The sequence below is a fragment of the Ochotona princeps genome, chromosome 6 (assembly GCF_030435755.1).
Source record: "Ochotona princeps isolate mOchPri1 chromosome 6, mOchPri1.hap1, whole genome shotgun sequence".
Taxonomy (NCBI): Eukaryota; Metazoa; Chordata; class Mammalia; order Lagomorpha; family Ochotonidae; genus Ochotona; species Ochotona princeps.
The window spans coordinates 45,396,390-45,415,144 of record NC_080837.1 but is presented as its reverse complement, the minus strand read 5'-3'; the positions used below and the strand labels follow the sequence as shown (position 1 = coordinate 45,415,144).

Below are 18,755 nucleotides of genomic sequence, written 5' to 3'. Positions count from 1 at the left end.
GTGCCAGGTCCTCCTCTTCTGTTTCTATAACCTTATCACCTTTTTCCTCCCATGGAGGCATCCCACTCTGGCTTACAGGAAAGCTTGTACCTACATCCTTTTCCATTTCTTCTAACCTTTATGAGATCACAGGTCACAGCCTTTAGCTTAAAATTCCTCATTTCCTCGGTCAGATTCAATGCCAACAGGCAGGTAGAGAGACACATGTGTCTTTCTAGTTGTAATATTTTCTTCTCATTTCTTTACTTGCTTTTATCACTAGTTGCATGATGGCAACGACCCAAAGAACATCCAACAATAGCCAAACAGCAGGGACAGCATTTTATTTTCAGGGCATTCTTGTACACATGCAGAGGGCTACACATAACATACACGGGTCACCGTGTCCGACACAGAGGCAAATGGCCAACCCAGATTCCCCTTCTAAAGGCCTTTTCCTTTATTAATCTCTTTGGTCGCCTGGCTGTTTGCCAATTATGCCAACTAAACTCAGTGTAAGAGAACTAGTAATCAAAGGTGGAAAGTGCCCAAAGATGGGAAAAAAGCGGAAGTCAAACCCAGGATTACAAAGTATGTATTTTATTGAAGAATAACTTTTGTAGAGATGTATGGCCAAAGTCAGCTGCATACTAGTGGATCTCCACACCTAGAACCAAAGGTGGGGGGCTTGTACATTAGGCAATGGGGGCTCTGTGCCAATTACAAGACGTCTGTTTCTCGTCAAGAAATAGGGAATAGTTCAGCAGAATTCCAAGACAAAACAGGCAGCATGGATTGCCCAAGAGGACAACTTAATAGGTTTGTTTGTGACAGCATTCCTCTTTTGTGCAGGAGTTCATAGAGTGGCCAAACATGACGATTACGTCCAAGATGGTGCTGGTTATGGCAAGACGTATACCAACAAGAGTCCTGTCAACTATCAGGGGTATCCTGAGCAGAAGACGGAGGGAACTCAGAAGGCGTGATTACAGGCAAAAGGTCTCCCCAGGAGCTGACCCGGGCACATCGATACAGGTCTCTGTGGAACAGAAGAGATGTCAACGAGGGCTGTGCTTTCTTGTCATGTCCTACTATTTTGGCTGTATTCCCCATACCCTCATACCTGCCATGCTGACGAGCTGTGATCACGGCATGCTGCATGTGCCCATCCGAACAGCACAGGTGACAATGCACATGGCGAGGACGTTTGAGGACAGGCTGAGTGATACGGGGCCAGCGATCAGCCTCCTCTGGGGATCCCCTGGCAAGGATCACCATAGAGAACTTTTCTTCCTTCAGCTTCTTATTCTAATATAAGGATATGAAAACAAATACAGGATAAAACCTTCTTAAGCACATACCCAATTACCGTAGGCCTTAGTTCTCTCTATGAATCATACACACAGAGGTCTTAAAAGCTATAGGTCATTCTTTCAGTCCTCCAACTCCTCCCTCCTCTGATTCTTTTTCTTGCATAGAGATTCTTGCACCTGTAGGTGACCTTTTCCCTGCTGCAGTATTTCCTGAGTACTTACCCAGCTGAAGGGGATGGGGTGGTAGCCTTGGGAGAAGCTACAGGCCAAGGGCCTAGAGGCTGTTGACTGGGGGCAGGGAAGTTCATGGGGACACTGTGAACAGACAGAGAGACATTGTCATGGAGCATATAACTGAAAAACTAAGAAAAGCTAGGCAGAAGGGACTAAAGCAGCAGAGGGGAGAACAGGGAGGAACTGACTACATAGAAATTGGGCAGGAACAGTGGACGGCAGCTTGGCTTTGCCCTCTCTCTTCCTGGCCACACTGGAGGTTAGATCTGTGCGTAGGGACAGGCAGAAGCAATACTTACTGGGGCAAAGACAAAACCAGGCCGAGGGTCCAAAGGTGACTTTTCTTTCCCCTGAAATCATACAAAACCAGAGAAATAAAGCCATGTCTGTGGGGCCCATTCTGATAACTCAATCTCTGAACTCAGTAAATTAAGGACTTCTTTAACATTCAGTTCTAATAACGATTAACTATGTGCTTTGGGTTAAGCTGCCCACATCTCTAATATTCCAACAAAGAACTCTCTTTGCAGTAGGAGAAAGGCAGGAATTTGGCACAAAGTGTGGTCTCTCCCTTGTCAGCAGCCTCTACTCTCAAGAAAATCCCACTCATAGACAATTAAATATATGATCTTTCACTGGCTTCCACCTTCCCAAAGAGAAAAGATTCTTGGCTCAGCAATGCTCTAGATCAGGGATCAACAAACTTATTAATTAAAGGGCCAGGGAGTAGGCAAAAATCTAACTCTGTCCTAACTACTGACTCTTGGAGTGTGAAAGCATTCACAGAGAAAAAGGACCTGAGTAACAAGCACAGCTCAGGGCCTGGCGTGATAGCATAGTGGTTAAAGTCCTTGCCTTAAACGCACTGGGATCCTATATGGGCGCCGGTTCCAATCCCAGCGGCCCTGCTTCCTATCCAGCTCCCTGCCTGTGGCCTGGGAATGCAGTCGAGGACAGCCCAAAGCTTTGGGACCCTGCACCTGCATGGGAGACCTGGAGGAAGCTCCTGGCTCCTGGCTTCAGACTGGCTCAGCCCCAGCCATTGTGGCTGCTTGGGGAGTGAACCATTGGACAGAAGATTTTCCGTGTGTCTCTCCTCCTCTGTGTATATCTGCCTTTCCATTAAAAATAAATAAATCATTAAAAAAAAAAATAAGTACAGCTCATAGAAAAACAGGTGGTGACCTACCTGGATGTCAGTCACAGGCCCTTACTTGCTGCTGACCACTCTTCTACCACAGATAGGTATATACCACACGTACATGATATATATTGAGTATTCCATGCCTTGTTTCCTGAGAGTCTGTCTCCCTTATCAGCATATGACAGAAATGCTTTCCAAGGGAGTAAGAGTGGTAACAGAGCAGTGCGGGGAGAAGGAAGAAGGATCCTCACCTTAAGGACTAGGTCCCGGGCGTCCATGAGAAGGCTGTGTCCTGCTTTTGTTCCATTCTCCACCAATACCTGTTCACAAGGGAAAAACAAGCAGGACTCCCAAATTACACAAAAGCATAAATGTTAGCAGCTCTGTAAGAACATTCACAGGTACAGTGGGAATCCCAAAGGGAAATAGGCATCATATGTAAGATGGGAGGTAGAGATCTATCCAAAGAGGATAAAGAGATTTCCAAAGAGACCACTATTCAAAAATGATGACCATGAAGTAGGAAAAACGTGAAATTCACAAGAGAAATGAAGGTGTGAAATCCATGAAGCTGCTTTAGGAGGGATCTCAACTCACCAGAAAACGATTTGTCTTTCGCCATAAAGTTTGAACTGTCTCCGTGCGCTCTGCCTTGCTGGGCAGTTCACTTAGGGAAAAGGCGGATACAACCACATCAAACTGCACCTGAGAACCAAGATGAGAGACATCAAAGACCTGACATTTCTCTAAACCTGAGGGTGACAAAGTCCTATCCACTAAGTGTCCTTGATTTTTTTTTTAAATCTTCCATCACTCAGTGCAAACCTGAGGCCACACTTTCCTATGTGCCATATTCCACACAAAGAATATTCTAAACACTACTACTTGCCTTAGGTGACACAGGTAGAAATTGTCTGAAAAATACACCTGGAACATAAGACTCTCCGGATTCTGAACCACCTGTGGCGAAGAGAGGTGACAACTGAATGCATATGGAGGTCACAGTAGCAAGTGTAAACTGAAGATACCCAGGTAGGAAATATGGCCTCAGGAATAAAGAAAAACATTAGATGAGAATGAGATGGAATATTAAAAAACTTTACCCAACCCATACAGAGACCAGGAAAGGCCTTTAACTCTGCTTGACCATGAAATTGGAAGAGAAAACAGATTTATCTTTACTTTTGGTCCTCTCTTCCAGTTCCCAACAAAACACTCTTTCTAGTACTCCTCTGTGTTGGAAGTACTTCGGTCTTAAACATTGTCCTTGGCACGTGTAGACAATGGGATGCTAGACTGTCTGACATTGTCTGTACCAACAATGTCCGGGTACACTTAAGTAAGAGACTGATAGAACTATGATTTCTTATGAAGGACTACATTATTGTAACAAAATGGGAAAAATCTGTCGGGTGGGAGTTTGCAGGGAAATCCCAGCCTACACAAAATTGTACCTCACAATTCAAAATTAAAAAAAAAAAAAAACCTATCCTTGGGCAAGATTTACAGGTTTGACTATCTAATCCTCTGCCTCCAAGCGCTGGGATCCCAGACAGGCGGTTCATGTCCTGGCTGCTTCACTTCCCATCAAGTTCCCTACTTGTAGCCTGGGAAAAGTAGTAGAAGATGGCCCAAAGCCTTCGGACCCTGTACCAGTCAGTGTGGGAGACCCAGAAGTTGCTCCTGGCTTCAGATTGGCTCAGCTCCAGCTGTTGTGGCCTTGGGGAATGAACCAGCAGATGGAAGATCTTTCTCTGCCTCTGCTTCTCTCTATAAGTTTGCCTCTCCACCACAATAAAACAAAAAACACCTTTAAAAACAAAAACAAACCATTTGTCCTTACCTTTCAGTAACTTTTCTGCCAGGTCCAACATGGCAGCTGATTTGTCCACACACATATATTCACGAAGGCTTTGGCCCCAAGCATTGTGAGCAGCCCTAAGACAGCAACATATAAATCACCAATTCCCATCTACAGCAGATGTACCCATTACCAACAGCACCCCTGGGAAAACAGGTTTATGTTTAAAATAGTTGGGAAAAATGATCAAAAGCTGGAAGATTATCAATGCTATTTTTTGTTTTCAATTTTTTCTGTTCAAACAATGTTATTTTCTTATTATTTATACTTCCTTTAAAAAATTGGCTTAAAAACAGCGCAAAAAAACTCTGACTGACACATAAAAATTTACGCCCTATGCAACTATCCCTTTGCCTTTAAACCTTCACAAACATGGATGTGTTTTTGTTTAACAGTCCTGGCCCCAGTCCATATACCGTCTCATACCTTGTCTAACCTGAGGGAAGAAACACTGTAGATTCCCAAATTTCCAATCTCCTGATACTATCCTGGTTGTGAGTATGGCTCTCTAGAGGTAGACTTGAGAAGGTCAGGGGCTGAAGCAAGTTACTTACCAGGTGACAGAACCAGCACCTGAGCCAAAGTCCATCAAGGTTTGGGGCTGGAACTCTGGGACTCGAGTCCGGATCTGAAGAAACAAACACCATCCCACAGTAGGGTAAGAGGACGCCGATCTAGTTCCTTAGTAAATATAATTAAGGGACTATGACAGAGGAAGAGATGTGAATAGACTTCGATATTCAACATAAACCCTTAATAAGAAGCTTCTAAAATAGCAGGTTTAAATCTTTCTTGGGCTACAGAATTCCTTTAGAGAATAGACACAACCTAAGCATTGCTACAAGACTACTTTTTGAACAAACAAGTGAAATGTTGGGTAAGAGGGCTGATGCTAGAAGTGATCTTTCACCTCATGGAATGCCCTGGAGACCGCTGCAAAGCCACCATCCAGTCTTGCTGCCATGTACACCAGGCTCAGTCCTTCATTGTAGCTGCACGAAAATCAGAGACACAACTGTTGACCCCTGGAGGAAAGGCTTCCTCCAGCTCAGCTGTTCACTTCCCAGTAGAGAACGGTTTTTCAAACACTACATTGATCATGTAATTGTACTCCCCAGCTCTCCCTTTAAAGTCTAACTTCTCTTTCTTTTGCACGTTTTCTAGCCCCCTTCCTTACCTCAGTTCTTGCCAATGGTAGGTAGTTTTGCGCAGGGCATGCAGCACTGCTCCACGAAGTTTTTCTTCAGTCTGGGATAAGTCTGGGGTGAGAACAAGGACTGGAAGTGAGGACCTAAGGAAACAGAGATCAGAACCAATATTTGAACGTCCTGCCCACCCAGTTCTCCCTCCCCCACAGTGTGTGTGACAGCATTTGTCTCCAACAGCAGCACATTCTATTTCACCCAACACATGTTCTTCTTCAAACGGGAACTGATAAAGATGTAAAGGGGAGGGTAATTACTTGGTGGATTCCCTCACTTCCCCAAATCTGAAGACTGGGATGCCTGATGTGCCTATAGGGAGGAAAGCAATTTGAACATCAAAGTCCTACTGCGTTCACCAAGAGGTGAACTTGCGAACACAGGGCCCACTCTGAGCCAGACACAGTGACAAGAGCGGGAGACACAAGATGCATGAGAGGTCTGTTGTGAACATCACTCATCATGCACATTCTGTTCCAGAGGTTTTTGGCATGGGACAGAGAACTATACAGATTTCATTTCACATTACTAAAATGCAGAAGATCCTAACCCAGTGGACTTTTGTGTGTGTGTCGGGGAGGGGGAACCCTACATTGACCTGCGATGCTTTTTTACCCAAGCCCCAAGAGCAGCAATGTCTGGAGCAATCTAGCTTCCAGTAACGCTGGCAGTCAAAGCCACAGCATCCCTGTCAGAGCCTGTACCATCATTCCTCGCACTTTCCTGCCCACTATTCCAGTCCGGCCTGACCTTTGTCTCCTACCCTACCTGGCGTTTCCAAGAACAACTTCTCCAGACCCGCAGCTCGTCTCTGTAACTCCTCAGCTTCCACGGGCACGTGACGGCTCCACAGGTAATTGGTCAGGGTCTGCACCTGCTTCTCCATACCAGGCACCGCGTTCTCTAGGGGCCCGAAGTGGGAAAGCAGAATCAGAAGGTGTGCACGGCCGGGGCTGTCCCTGCCCAGGTGACCCCCATCCCGCCGGTACCCACTGAGCAGCAGCAGCTGGGCGGCGTCGGCCAGCGCCCGCGGCGGCCGCACGCATGGCAGCCGGAGCACGCCGGGGTGGCGACGGTGCGGCCTCTTTCCCAGGAAATCGTCCCGGTTATCCACCCGAGTCACGCCGCGGACGAGGGCGCCCAGCGCCTGCGGGCAGACAGAGAACGTGTGGCTGCCAGGCAGCACCGGAGGTCGAGGCGGGCGCGGCTCCTTCTCGGAGCGCAGTCGTGTCTAAAAGCCCAGAGTTTCCCCGAGAGCAGAGAACGCAGGGACTGACCCGGGACTGCGGAGCTACTCGAAGGCCGCGGCGCCATCTGGATAACATCCTTAGCCACTTCGGTCCCCACGCAGTCGCCATGGCTTGACAGACGAACCGGAAACGGAAACGAGACTCCCGGTGACCCTCAGCTACAGCCCGTCGCGTCAGACCTCCTTCGGAATGTTGCTCGAAACATCATCAGCCAATGAGAAGAAGGAGTGATTACTAACAACCAATAAATACTCAGTGTGTAAATTCCTCGCAGCGGAAGTCGGGCGAGGGCGGGACTTAGAAGGCCTGTTGTGGTGTGTCGCTGGGGGACGGGGCGACTCCTGGCAACGTCCATTTCCGCGTGTTTTCTTTGGTGACTCGGGGAGAATGCAGTCAGGGAAAGGTGAGGAAACAAGATTTAAGCTGATAAAGGTAGCAAATTGGTAATTATTGGTCAACAGTTTAATCCGTGTAACAGTGTTCGGCTTCTCCTCACATTACAAGGGTTCTGGTACCACTTGCTGAGAATGTTCGTGGGCCGCATATTGTCTCCACGACTTTGACCCGAGGTCTTTTGGGAAGTCAGCATTCGGTGTCAGTGCCTGGGCTCTGCATTGCAGCTGGCTGCTGGCACAGACCCTGCGAGGAGCTCAGGTCCTTGGCCTCCTGCCACAGAGGGACCTGGATGGAATTACCAGCTCCTGGCTTCGGCTTTGACTCCACCCTTGCTGTTACTGCTGGCTTTTAAGAAGTAATTCAGAAGATGGGAGATTTCTCAAAATAATCAAGAAAATTCTGTTGAGGAGCCTGAGAGAGATCACACTGGAAAACAAATGCAGGATGTTAGGAGGGGTGTTTATTAGCCAAGATTGGAAACAACAGCTCCCCGTATATACCAGGAGTCACTGCCTGGCTGAAGTCAGGAATTTTTAAGCGCTCAAAAACCTAGAGGTATTAACTGAACTAGCTGCATTCCAATTGCCCTAATGGGGCCCCTCGCATTCCAACAGGCTCAACTGCCCACTCTCCCAGTGACTCCTCACAGCAGCTAGAGTGCAGCAGGAAGGGCAGCACTTGCAGAGCCACAGGAGCCCAGAGTTTCAACACAGATGAAGAATTTAGTTATCTTAGCAAACTGCCTGCTGCTGTGGGGTGCTATTACCCAGCTGCACCCTGTCACACTACATAATCTTATTTTGTTTAGTTCCTACCAAGGCATATTCTATTGTGAATCTTATTTTTCACTTGAGGAAAGTGAGATTTGTGGTGTTTATGTATGTACAAGTTTGTGTATTAAGTGACAGCTAGTTTAGCTCTGATTTCACATTTAAAACGCTATGATGTACCCAATAAATCCTACGACAGACTTATGACAAAATTCTAACGTTTGGGAATAAGAAAGTTTCACTCATCAGAAGTCTGATCATATTGGTTGACACAGGGATGTCTATTATAATAGGCTTCTATGCCATTCTGGAGACAAATGAATTTTATTTAAAAACATTTATTTTGGCCCTGGTGCAATGGCTCAACTGGCTAATCCTCCATCTGTAAGCACTGGGAGCCCATATGGGTGTTGATTCATGTCCTGGCTGCTCCACTTTCCATCCAGCTCCCTGCTTGTGGCCTGGGAAAGCAATTGGGGATGGCCTAAAGCCTTGGGACTCTGCACCGGTGTGGGAGACCTGGAAAAGGCACCTGGCTCCTGGCTCCTGGAATCAGATTGGCCTAGCCAAGCTTGTTGCAGCCACTTGGAGAGTAAACCAGTGATGGAAGAGCTTTCTCTTTCTCTCTTTTCTCTGTAAATCTGTCCAATAAAAATGAGTAAATCTTTAAAAAAGAAAAGTTTTATTTATTTGAAAGAACTATAGAGAGACACATAGAGATCTGCCATCTACTGGTTCATACCCCAGTCCTGGCTGCAATGGACAGGACTGAGTCAAGCCAAAGCCTGGAACTTCATCTGGGTCTCCAAATGGGATAAGGGGGGGACCAAACATTTGAGTGATTTTTCAGCTTCTTCTAGGTTTCCTATGTGGGTGGCAAGAGTCCAAACACTCTGACTGACTACCTCTGCTTTTGCAGGCCATTCTCAGGCAGCTGGATTGGAAGTGGGGCAGTGGTGACTTGAGCACATGGCTATGGGATGCTAGTGTCACAGGTGGCAGGATTTACTTGCTATGCCACAACATTGACCCCCTGGGGATTTCTTAAATATGCAGTCCAGTCATAGACTCTCCTCTTACCTGTGTCTAAGAAGATTTTTGGCTCTATCTGCTGCACTTTGGGAAGATCTGTTGTTTGAGTGAATAGGAAGAGAGGACTTGTTGGGTGGGGAAGACTGGCATTTGGAGCCACAGGGCACAAGACAGGCAGTGCCCACATGATCTCTTCCTTTTGCCATGGCATCAGACAAGGGACTCCTGCTGAGGTGAAATGACATTTCCAAAGAGCCAGGGTCACCAGATATCACCAATATTTTGGAAAATCTAAACCTAAAAGAACCTAAAGTTAAAAGAAAGCCTCCAGGAAGGAAAGTCAGCACAAAGTTTACTTTTATATTTCATCTTCTCTGAAAAAGGAAACATCAGGGTCACAAGTACAATGACTTGATTTGCACCAAAATCAGTCAGGTAAGGATAGTGCATGAGAAAGTGCTATCCCTAGCAGGAAAAAATCATGTTGACACTGAATGGGCATCTGGGAGATTCTGGAGAGCTCTGTGATAGGAGAAGGTCTGTTGTCATCCTGTCACGTTGCAAGGGCCTAGATGAATGAGGTGCCCAGTATCATCATTCATTCCATTCATTTACCTGAAATGTGCATTGTGAGGTCGGTGTTGTGGCAGTTGGTTAAGCTACCATGTGCAATACCAACATTCCATTTAGAATGCTGGTTCCTGTCCCAGTTGCTCTACTTGCAATCCAGTGCCCTGCTAATGGACCTTGAAAAAACAATAGGAGATGGCCCAAAACCTTGGGCCTCTGCATTCATGCAGGAGACCTCGAAGGAGTTCTAGGTTCCTGACTTTGGTGCAGTCCTGGTTGTGACCATTTGGGGAGTGAACCAGTGGATAGAAGATCTGTCTTTATCTCTCCTTCTCTCTCTGTAACTCTGCCTTTGAAATAAATAAATAACCATCAGCAAAATAAAACACAGCAGATATGGTGAAGAAAAGTCTTAAAGTATTTCTGTTCACTGGAAAGGTGAATGTGCAGTAAAATATTGAAGAAGAGTGTGCATTGTTAACTGAACATACAGCTTTTCTAGATTAGGAATCAGGATGCTTGTCCGTGATAGCTGTGACAGGTCTGAATGAATGCTGAAGGAGAAGGGCCAGGCAGGGATGAATGGGCAGGCTGAAAGGACTAACAGAAAAACAAAGGCTGGCCTCACCTGGACGGGGGCGCCCAGATTGCTGTGCATAAGTCTGGCAAAAGGTATAGAGAAGATGTTCCAAAGGGTTGACTGGTCAGACCTGAAGACTAGAGCTGCAGCTGTAGGTTAGAGAAGGGGTGTGTTTGGAAGGGAAAGATTTTCTTTGTGGAAGCTGGGAATGTATTCAAGAGAGAGAGGGGGAGATGCCCACACTATCAAGTGAGACTGTTCTCAGATGTCACCTCTTGCTCTTCCTCTCCCCAACTGAGGGTACCTCAGGCCCAGGCCCTTTTGTCCTTTTAGCTGATCTCTGAGTGAACTCTTCCTATCTAGAAAATCATGCATACTATTATTATTAAAGATTTATTTATTTTTATTTGAAAGTCAGATTTACGGAGCAAAGGAGAGACAGAAAAGTCTTCCATCTGATGGTTCACTCCCTAAGTGGCCGCAATGGCTGGAGCTGAGCTGATCTGAAACCAGGATCCAGGAGCTTCTTTCAGGTCTCCCATGCAGGTGCAGGGTCCTAAGGCTTTAGCCCATCCTCAACTTCTTTTCCAGGTCACAAGTAGGGAGCTGGAAGGGAAGTAGAGCAGCCGGGACACGAATTGGCACCCATATGGGATCCTGGCACATACATGGTGAGGACTTTAGCCATTAGGCCATCACAGTGGGTTCAACCATGCATATTATTTTCCCCAAACCTTTGACAAGCAGGATTCAGGCTAGAGCCCTAGTGTTTCTCGGAGGGCCAGGGACTGGGGAGAAAAAAGACGGGGGAGACTGGCTTAGGGGTCAGGCTGGATTGCCTTGTTAGAGGATTTGTGCATTCTACTTAGTCTCCATTCTTCTGAAACCACAGTGCTTCTGAGTAAGAGGCAACAACATAGCATAGCACGTCTTCCTCTTATGGAGGAACATAGACTTGGGGAAGGCAGAGTTAGTTGGAAAGACTAGGAGTCAAGACTGTGTTGCATTTACATGTCTCTACATTGTCAAACTATGCACGAGTCTGATTTGTCTAAGAACTGCTGAGCTCGGGCAGAGTTCCCAGATATTGTTTGAGGTCCCCTGTGGGTGTCAGGACTGAAATCCTTAACCTTTTTCCTTGGAAGACAATGGAAAGTACCTGGATTCTTCAGCCTTCCCCTGTCCTGCCCCTGCAGACTGCTGGACACTGTAACAGTGACTTCCCGGAAGGAGACAGGCTCAACGCCTCTCTGGCAGCAGACTCTCTAATTCTGACTGTGGGACCCTCAGCTCAGGGCCAAGTGGAAGAAGACATGCGCGGGGAATCTAGGCTGCAGATGTGGTGTTTTTTTTTTTTTTCCTGGAGGGTGGAGGGGGCTGTAGTAACCCTTGTGTAGTCTTGGGGAGAAGAATGAGAAGACAGGAATGGACAAGGGGTTGAGTGAGGAAGTTACCAGTGAGGCGGAGTGAGTGTGAGTGGAACAGGTGGCTGTGATTTTTTAGTTTGCAGCATGGAACAGCTTTCTCCTGGCGGAAGATTTTATATCAAGGGCAATTTCAAGGACGCAAATTCTTCTTGGCCATTTCTGACTTATGAGCTATCTGATTTTGGACAACTCAAACTTTCTAAAGTGGGATTGTGATATTTGCTTTAGCTCACAAGGTTGTAAGGAGACTAAAATGGGAAAACTTCACAATCTCTAAATCACTTCACAAATGTAAATGATGATTTTTTTAAAGATTTATTAATTTTTTTTATTACAAAGTCAGATATACAGAGAGGAGGAGAGACAGAGAGGAGAGAGGAAGATCTTCCGTCTGATGATTCACTCCCCTGGTCTCCCACTTCCCAAGACTTTGGGCCATCCTCGACTGCTTTCCCAGGCCACAAGCAGGGAGCTGGATGGGAAGTGGAGCTGCCGGGATTAGAACCGGTGCCCATCTGGGATCCCGGCACATTCAAGGCAAGGACTTTAGCCACTAGGCCACGCCACCAGGCCTGTAAGTGATGATTATTGGAGAAAATTAGGTTAGGATCAAAGACCTTTTGGGATTAGATGGGATCTCTTATATCAGGTCTAGAAGAATGTGGGAGGTGGCCCTTTCTTTGAGTGACAGCCACTTTCTCCTCAATCTGTTTAACAAGTCTAGATAAAAGAAAATTGTGCACGTGTTGAGTCAGGGTGAGGAACCTCAGTATTAAAATCCCAACCATTTATTCATGGTTCATTGGTACTAAGAAACTGTGTGAGCTTGCAGGCCAAGCGACCTATGTGACCTTTAGCGACCTATGTGACTGTTAGCACGGATGGGCTCCAATTCTCATGAATCAAGGCCCAAGTCTGGTTATCTCACAGGTGGCTCCAAGTAATTAAGTGGGTGGTTACCTAATTGCTGGACCAGAGAAGAGCCATGCATGGGCTATCTAGCTGAGACACATAGGGAATGTGTGGTATTTCCCCCTCACCTTGCAGGTTATTGTGAATTGCCCCTTTTCTTTCTTTTTGGTTTTTTTTTTTAAAGATTTATTTACTATTATTTTTTGTTGGAAAGGCAGATATACAAAGACGAGGAGACACAAAGAGGAAGATCTGTCCGATGATTCACTCCCCAAGTGACTGCAACGGCTGGAGCTGTGCTGATCCAAACTCAAGAAGAGGAGCCTCCTCTGGGTCTCTCACATGGGTGCAGGGTCCCAAAGCTTTGGGCCGTCCTCGACTGCTTTCCCAGGCCACAAGCAGGGAGCTGGATGGGAAGCAGGGGTGCCGGGATCCTGGCGCATTCAAGATGACAACTTTAGCCAGTAGGCTATCATGCAGGGCCTGTGAATTGTCCCTTTTCAAGCTATTGTGGACTGTCCCTATAAAATCCCTGTGAAGGTGCTGTTGGGGCTGCACTCCAGTAAGGGGTGTTGGTCCCAGTTGCCTGCTCTCAACCAAGAACCCAAGCTCGGACATGCCAAGCTTGAGTAAACCACCCTTGTGCATTTGCATCGACTTCAGACTCCTGATGATTTCTGGGGATCTCAAAATCTGGGCACAACACGGGCAGAGGGATGGAGGTCAAAGAAGGAGCCCCAAAAAGGGAAGGGGGGCAGGCCAGGTAGAAGAGAGCATGGCTGAGTGAACTTCTGGGAAGATGGTGGGAAAAGGGGGATATAGGAAAAGTGGAGAGAATTTACAAATATTTCTTATATCTTTTAGTATTTAATAATCTATTTGAAAGGTAGAATAACAGAAAGGGAGAAAGAGAGAAGGGAAGGGAAGGGGGAAGAAAAGGAAGGAGAGGAGAGGAGAAGAGAGGAGAAGAAAAAGGTATCTTCCATCTGCTAGTTCACTCCCAAGATGGTGTGCAAATAGCCAGGGCTTGGCCAGACTGAAGCTAAGGAACTCCATTAGACTTCATATGAGTGAAGACTATCTGCCCTGGGGGTGGGGTGTTGGGGTAGCATGGGGTGGGAAGAGACTGTCTGGAGGGAAAGTGGCTAATTCCCGTTCCATGGCTTCCACAGAAAGTGTGATTCTGTTGTGGACATTTCTTCTGCTTTGGCTGCTAGGTCAGACTGGTTTTAACCTAGATCTACAGTTCAGGATTCCTGGTGGCTGCAGCCAGTACTGCAGTGATGAGCAGGACAGGAGACTGGCCTTCTAGAACAGGAGCTATGATCAGAACTCCTTGTCTTGGTTCTGCTTAGCAAGACTGAGACTTTATAGGCTGCACCCTCTCCTATCCCTCTTTTCTTGAACCTTGAGAAAAAAAATATAGAAATAAACTCCTAGGAAATGAATGTTTCTCAGAGGTGAATTTTTAGTCTAGCAGTTAAGAAATCCATGTCCTACAGAGTAATTCTTGGGTTCAGTTTCCAGCTGCTCTGCTTCCCATCCAGCTCCCTGCTTGTGGCCTGGGAAAGCAGATGGAATGGCCCAAAGCCTTGGGACTCTGTTCTTTAAACTGCAACAGTATAGTCACCAAGGGAAAGTGCTTATTTAAGATGGAAAAAGCACTAATGGTAGGGTTTGGTGCTCTTTTGTGAATTCAGGCATCTTCTTGGGCATATACTTCTTGTGCACATAATCTCTATGTTATATTTTATATAATACACAGTACGGTCATATGACCCGAGGAAGAATAACTCAGTAGTGTTTCATTGCAGTGAGAACCAGTAACATCTTGTATGTATAAGTTAACATTCTTATTCCAAAATTCTGGGGTTTTTTTGGTTCTTTTTTTTCAGTCTTAAAGAGAGTGAAAGTGATCCTTGCTTATATATATTACATAAACTGAAGTACAGTTAAGGACAAGTAGTTATGTTCCTAAGCCCATACAGAAATGTTAGGAGCAAATGCACCTTCTCATTTTCGAGTGACTTCCATAGAGTAAGCACTTGACTAAAATTGACTCATTTAACTCTCACAACAAGCCTACAAGATGTGTACTCTTACCCTCATTTGAAAGCTGAGCAAGCTGAGTCCCAGATGGTTAGCAGATGGTAGTGGCAGAATCCTCTTCAAAAGCTGGAGTGTTTCCATGTGTTTTGGGCTGCTTCTTGGAGGAGTGGTGCACAATATGTTTAGGATAAATTTACTCTTATTTCTGTTTCATCATTTCTAAAACAGGAATCAGCATCTAGGATAATCTACTTCTCAAATATTCTCAGGTTTGTTGGCTGGACAGTAGTGTTGTTTTCATGAGAAAATATGGATTCTATAATGTGAGCGATGGAAACGGTTTACCATCTGTTGGTTCTCATCTTTTACATGCCCAAGGACCTGTGTCAATATCCCTGCCTATGAAACGTATGTTTTAGGACACACAGTATACTTTTGGCCATTTTTATTGATTGCATGTGAATTTAGTTGTCACTCAAGACCTGATTTTTCTTTGATTTTTTAAAAAAATCTGAATAGTTCTAAAAATGAAGTTTAATGAATAAAAAAATGCTAAACTGCCTCAAGACCTGATTTAAATGGTGCTGTTATTTGGGCAAAAGTATGGTTGTTACATATCCCCTGAAGCCTTGTGTTACGGTTTGGTCCCTGAAGTCTTGTATTAGTGATAAGAAGCTAGGAACTTAATCCAGTATTTATGTCTGAAAATTGAGCTTTTGAGAAATGATTAAATTGGCAAGGCTTTTAAGGCAGAATTAACAGGTTGGCATGTGATATGTTGCCTTGCCATGATGGTATCATGAATTATTAAACCAGCAGGGCTTCCCTGATCCTGGGCGCTCAGTCTCCGAAAATGTGAGCCAAAATAAACCTTTTTCTTCCGTAAGCAGGTTGGTTCAGATATTTCGCTGTAGTAACCAAAAACTAACACAAATGGTATTATTGCTACAAAATAGTGAAACTTTGAATGTTCCATTACTTCATCCCAGTTGCCTGTGTTGTGAGCAAATATGTGTGTTTCATTAGGATTTTGGAAATACTTGTGTTTATAGTATTCAGGCTGTAGCTTACAGCAGCATGCTTAGTGAGAGGATCTCTCTGTCATTCGAGTTTCTACGTTCCCTGCAGCTGCTTTTCTGCCCTGCCACTCTCTGGTAGTAAAGATCCAAACATGGTTATCTGCCCCTAAGCAAGGATGTGGGAGGAAGATTCTTGTTGGAGGCCAAAATCTGCGAAAAGGTAGTGAGAGGTTATATTGAATGTAAAACTACATATTCAGGGCCTGGTGTGGTGGCCTAGTAACTAAAGTCCTCGCTTTGAATGCACCAGGATCCCGTATGGGTGCCGGTTCTAATCCCTGCAGCTCCACCTCCCATTCAGCTCCCTGCCTGTGGCCTGGGAAAGCAGTGGAGGACAGACCAAAGACTTGGGACCCTGCACCCGTGTGGGAGACCTGGAGGAATCCTGGCTTTGTATCGGTGCAGCACCAGCCTTTGCGTTCACGTGGGGAATGAATCATCGGATGGAAAATCTTCCTTTCTGTCTCACCTCCTCTCTGTATATCTGACTTTGCAATAAAAATTAAATAAACCATCAAAAAAAAAAAAACCCTACACATTCAAAGGCATCACTGAGTGGACAACTCACACACACACACACACACATACATGCACACAATCTCATACACATATGCACACATACACACAGGGTATTCTAGGAATTAATAGAAAATGCATATCATGAAAAATAGGTGTGGACTCTAAATTTTTTTGCACTAAAATAAGTGTCCTTTACCCCTGTCTTCCATGAACTTTTTGAAGTGCCTCTGTGTGTGCGTGTACTTTATCATCAGCAATTAACATATGTGATCAGGGAAGTTGACAAGCCCCCCAAATCTGCATTGAGAGTCACCATACAGGAGGAAGTCACATTCCATTTTGAGTCCAAGTGCCATCTACTGGAGATTTGAAGAATTCATGCTTGGCTCAGCCTTGGTTTCTGTTCAGGCCATCAAGTTGGAGGTGGCCCACACTCATATTACAGCCGTCAGTCTGCTTGACTCAAAGTCATCAATAAAACATTAATGTCATTAAAAGACCCTCACAAAAACATCCATAATAATGTTTAACCAAATATCGGGATAGCCTATGGCCCAGCCAAGTTAAGATACAAAATTAAGTGTCCCAAGATTTTCTTTAAAAAGATTTATTTTATTTACTTTTAGAAGGAAGAGTTATAGCAAAAAAGAAAGGTCTTCCATTTGTTGGCTCATTCTGCAAGTGGCCATAACAGCTGAGGCTGGGCCAGCATGAAGCTAGGAGTCTGGAACTGCATCTGGGTTTCCCACATGGATGTCAGGGGAGCAAGCATTTGAGCCATCTTTTACTGCTGTCTCAGGCACATTAGAAGGGAGCTGGTCCAAAGGTGGAGCAGCTGGGGCTTAGTATGGGATGTCAGCATTGCAGGTAGTGACTTACTCTACTGTGCCACAATGCCAACCCATGTCACAGAGTCTTACATGGTGATTGAGCCTTACTGCTTCCCTGTTTCCTAAGATGTTGTCTTTATTTTGCAGTTCCAGAAAATCAGCATGTCAGGGTGTGGAGGAGTATCAGCCATGGGAAACTGATTTGTGCTGACCAAGCTCATGGGAGTCAGTATACATTCTAAGAATAGGTAAGTGTTTCTGGGAATGAGTCTATACAGGATCACGGTGATGGGGAATCTGAATCAAGAGGGAAGAGATTTGATCCTCTTGGGATCAGAGTAAAGGAAGGAAGAGAATGGGCATTCAGGCATTCTCATCCAGCCTGAATTAAAAATTGATGACCCACCTTATACACAATTAAGTTCGCATCTGTTACAGCCAGTACAAAAAGCTCACAAGATTCGTTATCTTTTTTCCTCTTTATTTGTTTGAAATGTAGATTTATACACATAAACACACAGGTCTTCCCTCTGCTAACTCATTCTCCAAATGGCTGCCAAGACTGAAGCTGTGCTGGTCCGAAGCCAGGCACCAGGAGTTTCTTCTCAGTCTTCCACATGGGTACAGGGGCTTAAGCACCTCAGCCATCTTTTGCTGCTTTCCCAGGCTCTAATAAGGAGTTGTTCTGAGTGAAACAGCTGGAATTCAAACTGGGTGCCACAGGCTGCAGCTTTACCCACTATACCACAGCACTGGCCCATTGGTATCTTTTTTGAAAAAAATTGGTAAAAAAATTAGATTATTAATCTTTGGAATTCCTGTTTTACCCTCATGGGCTACTGTTCTTCCAAGGAGTATATTTTGATGTGGCACTGATTGTTGCAGATCCTCACAATGTTGTGTGCAGACGGTGAGGGCACATAAGCTGATTTTGTAGGGTACATCAAAGAGCATTTTGAGTGTTAATGTGTCGCATAATGGAATTGCTACATCGAGCCTATGATTTCGTGGATATTGTAGCTTATGATAAGGTTATTCTTGATTTAAAGAAAACATTGCGTAGATAATACTGCAGGTAGGACATAGATAAGTAGGGAAATTCATGAAGATAAACGATGTTTGGGATGTAGTGAGGTAAGCAATCGTGTTTCCCAGGGTTTCATACCTCTCATGCAGATTGCATAGTTTTTTCTGTTGTTGGGTAAATCCCCCTGTTTCCTAATAAGAGCCATGATGATTTTCCTTGTAACTAAAATAGATGTTTACTTTTACATGCCTGGATGGTCTTTAGCCTTTATGAGGAACATTCCTTTTCAAAAATAAAGTCTTGACACCCTTGAAAAACATTTTCTAGGTGCACATTTGACCTATTGCGTGTCTCATAGTCTGTTTGCGGTGGCAAACTTGCTATTAGGGAAAATGTGTGTGTTTGTAAAGCCATCAGTTGGGGTGGAGTTAGAGCTGTGTGACTTGCCCAAATGAACACTTAGATAAGGTACCTTAGCTCTTACTTTTTCTGAAATAGGATTTTAAAAAACCTAAAACATGGGCTCGACAGCGTGGCCTAGTGGCTAAGGTCCTCGCCTTGATCCCATATGGCCGCTGGTT

General features: G+C 45.2%; 1 protein-coding gene and 1 long non-coding RNA gene across 2 annotated transcripts; one reads left to right on the top strand and one right to left on the bottom strand.

Moving 5' to 3' along the window:
• Positions 1 to 563: 563 nt before the first annotated feature.
• On the bottom strand, positions 564 to 7,167 carry METTL17 (methyltransferase like 17). Its single transcript, XM_004584646.3, has 14 exons — positions 7,011 to 7,167; positions 6,727 to 6,880; positions 6,502 to 6,636; positions 5,709 to 5,790; positions 5,442 to 5,523; positions 5,086 to 5,159; positions 4,514 to 4,608; positions 3,560 to 3,630; positions 3,268 to 3,375; positions 2,922 to 2,990; positions 1,826 to 1,876; positions 1,515 to 1,607; positions 1,103 to 1,287; positions 564 to 1,018 (listed from the first exon to the last, which is right to left on the bottom strand). Exons 1-14 carry the CDS (start codon positions 7,089 to 7,091, stop codon positions 913 to 915), a joined length of 1,386 nt encoding a protein of 461 aa, XP_004584703.2. The 5' UTR covers positions 7,092 to 7,167; the 3' UTR covers positions 564 to 912.
• Positions 7,168 to 7,345: 178 nt separating this feature from the next.
• On the top strand, positions 7,346 to 18,248 carry LOC131480461 (uncharacterized). The gene is made up of 3 exons (XR_009245545.1): positions 7,346 to 7,386; positions 17,295 to 17,395; positions 17,647 to 18,248. It is a non-coding gene; the product is annotated as an uncharacterized LOC131480461 (long non-coding RNA).
• The last annotated feature ends 507 nt before the right edge of the window (positions 18,249 to 18,755 follow it).

What these genes read in the sequence shown, in the direction of transcription:
- METTL17 (XM_004584646.3), bottom strand. Translation starts at nt 7,091, where the DNA reads ATGGCGACTGCGTGGGGACCGAAGTGGCTAAGGATGTTATCCAGATGG. An exon ending in CTGGTTTTGTCTTTGCCCCA is followed by an intron (nt 1,608 to 1,825) that starts GTAAGTATTGCT and finishes GTCTGTTCACAG; the next exon opens with TGTCCCCATGAACTTCCCTG. An exon ending in ACCCCATCCCCTTCAGCTGG is followed by an intron (nt 1,288 to 1,514) that starts GTAAGTACTCAG and finishes TCCTTATATTAG; the next exon opens with AATAAGAAGCTGAAGGAAGA.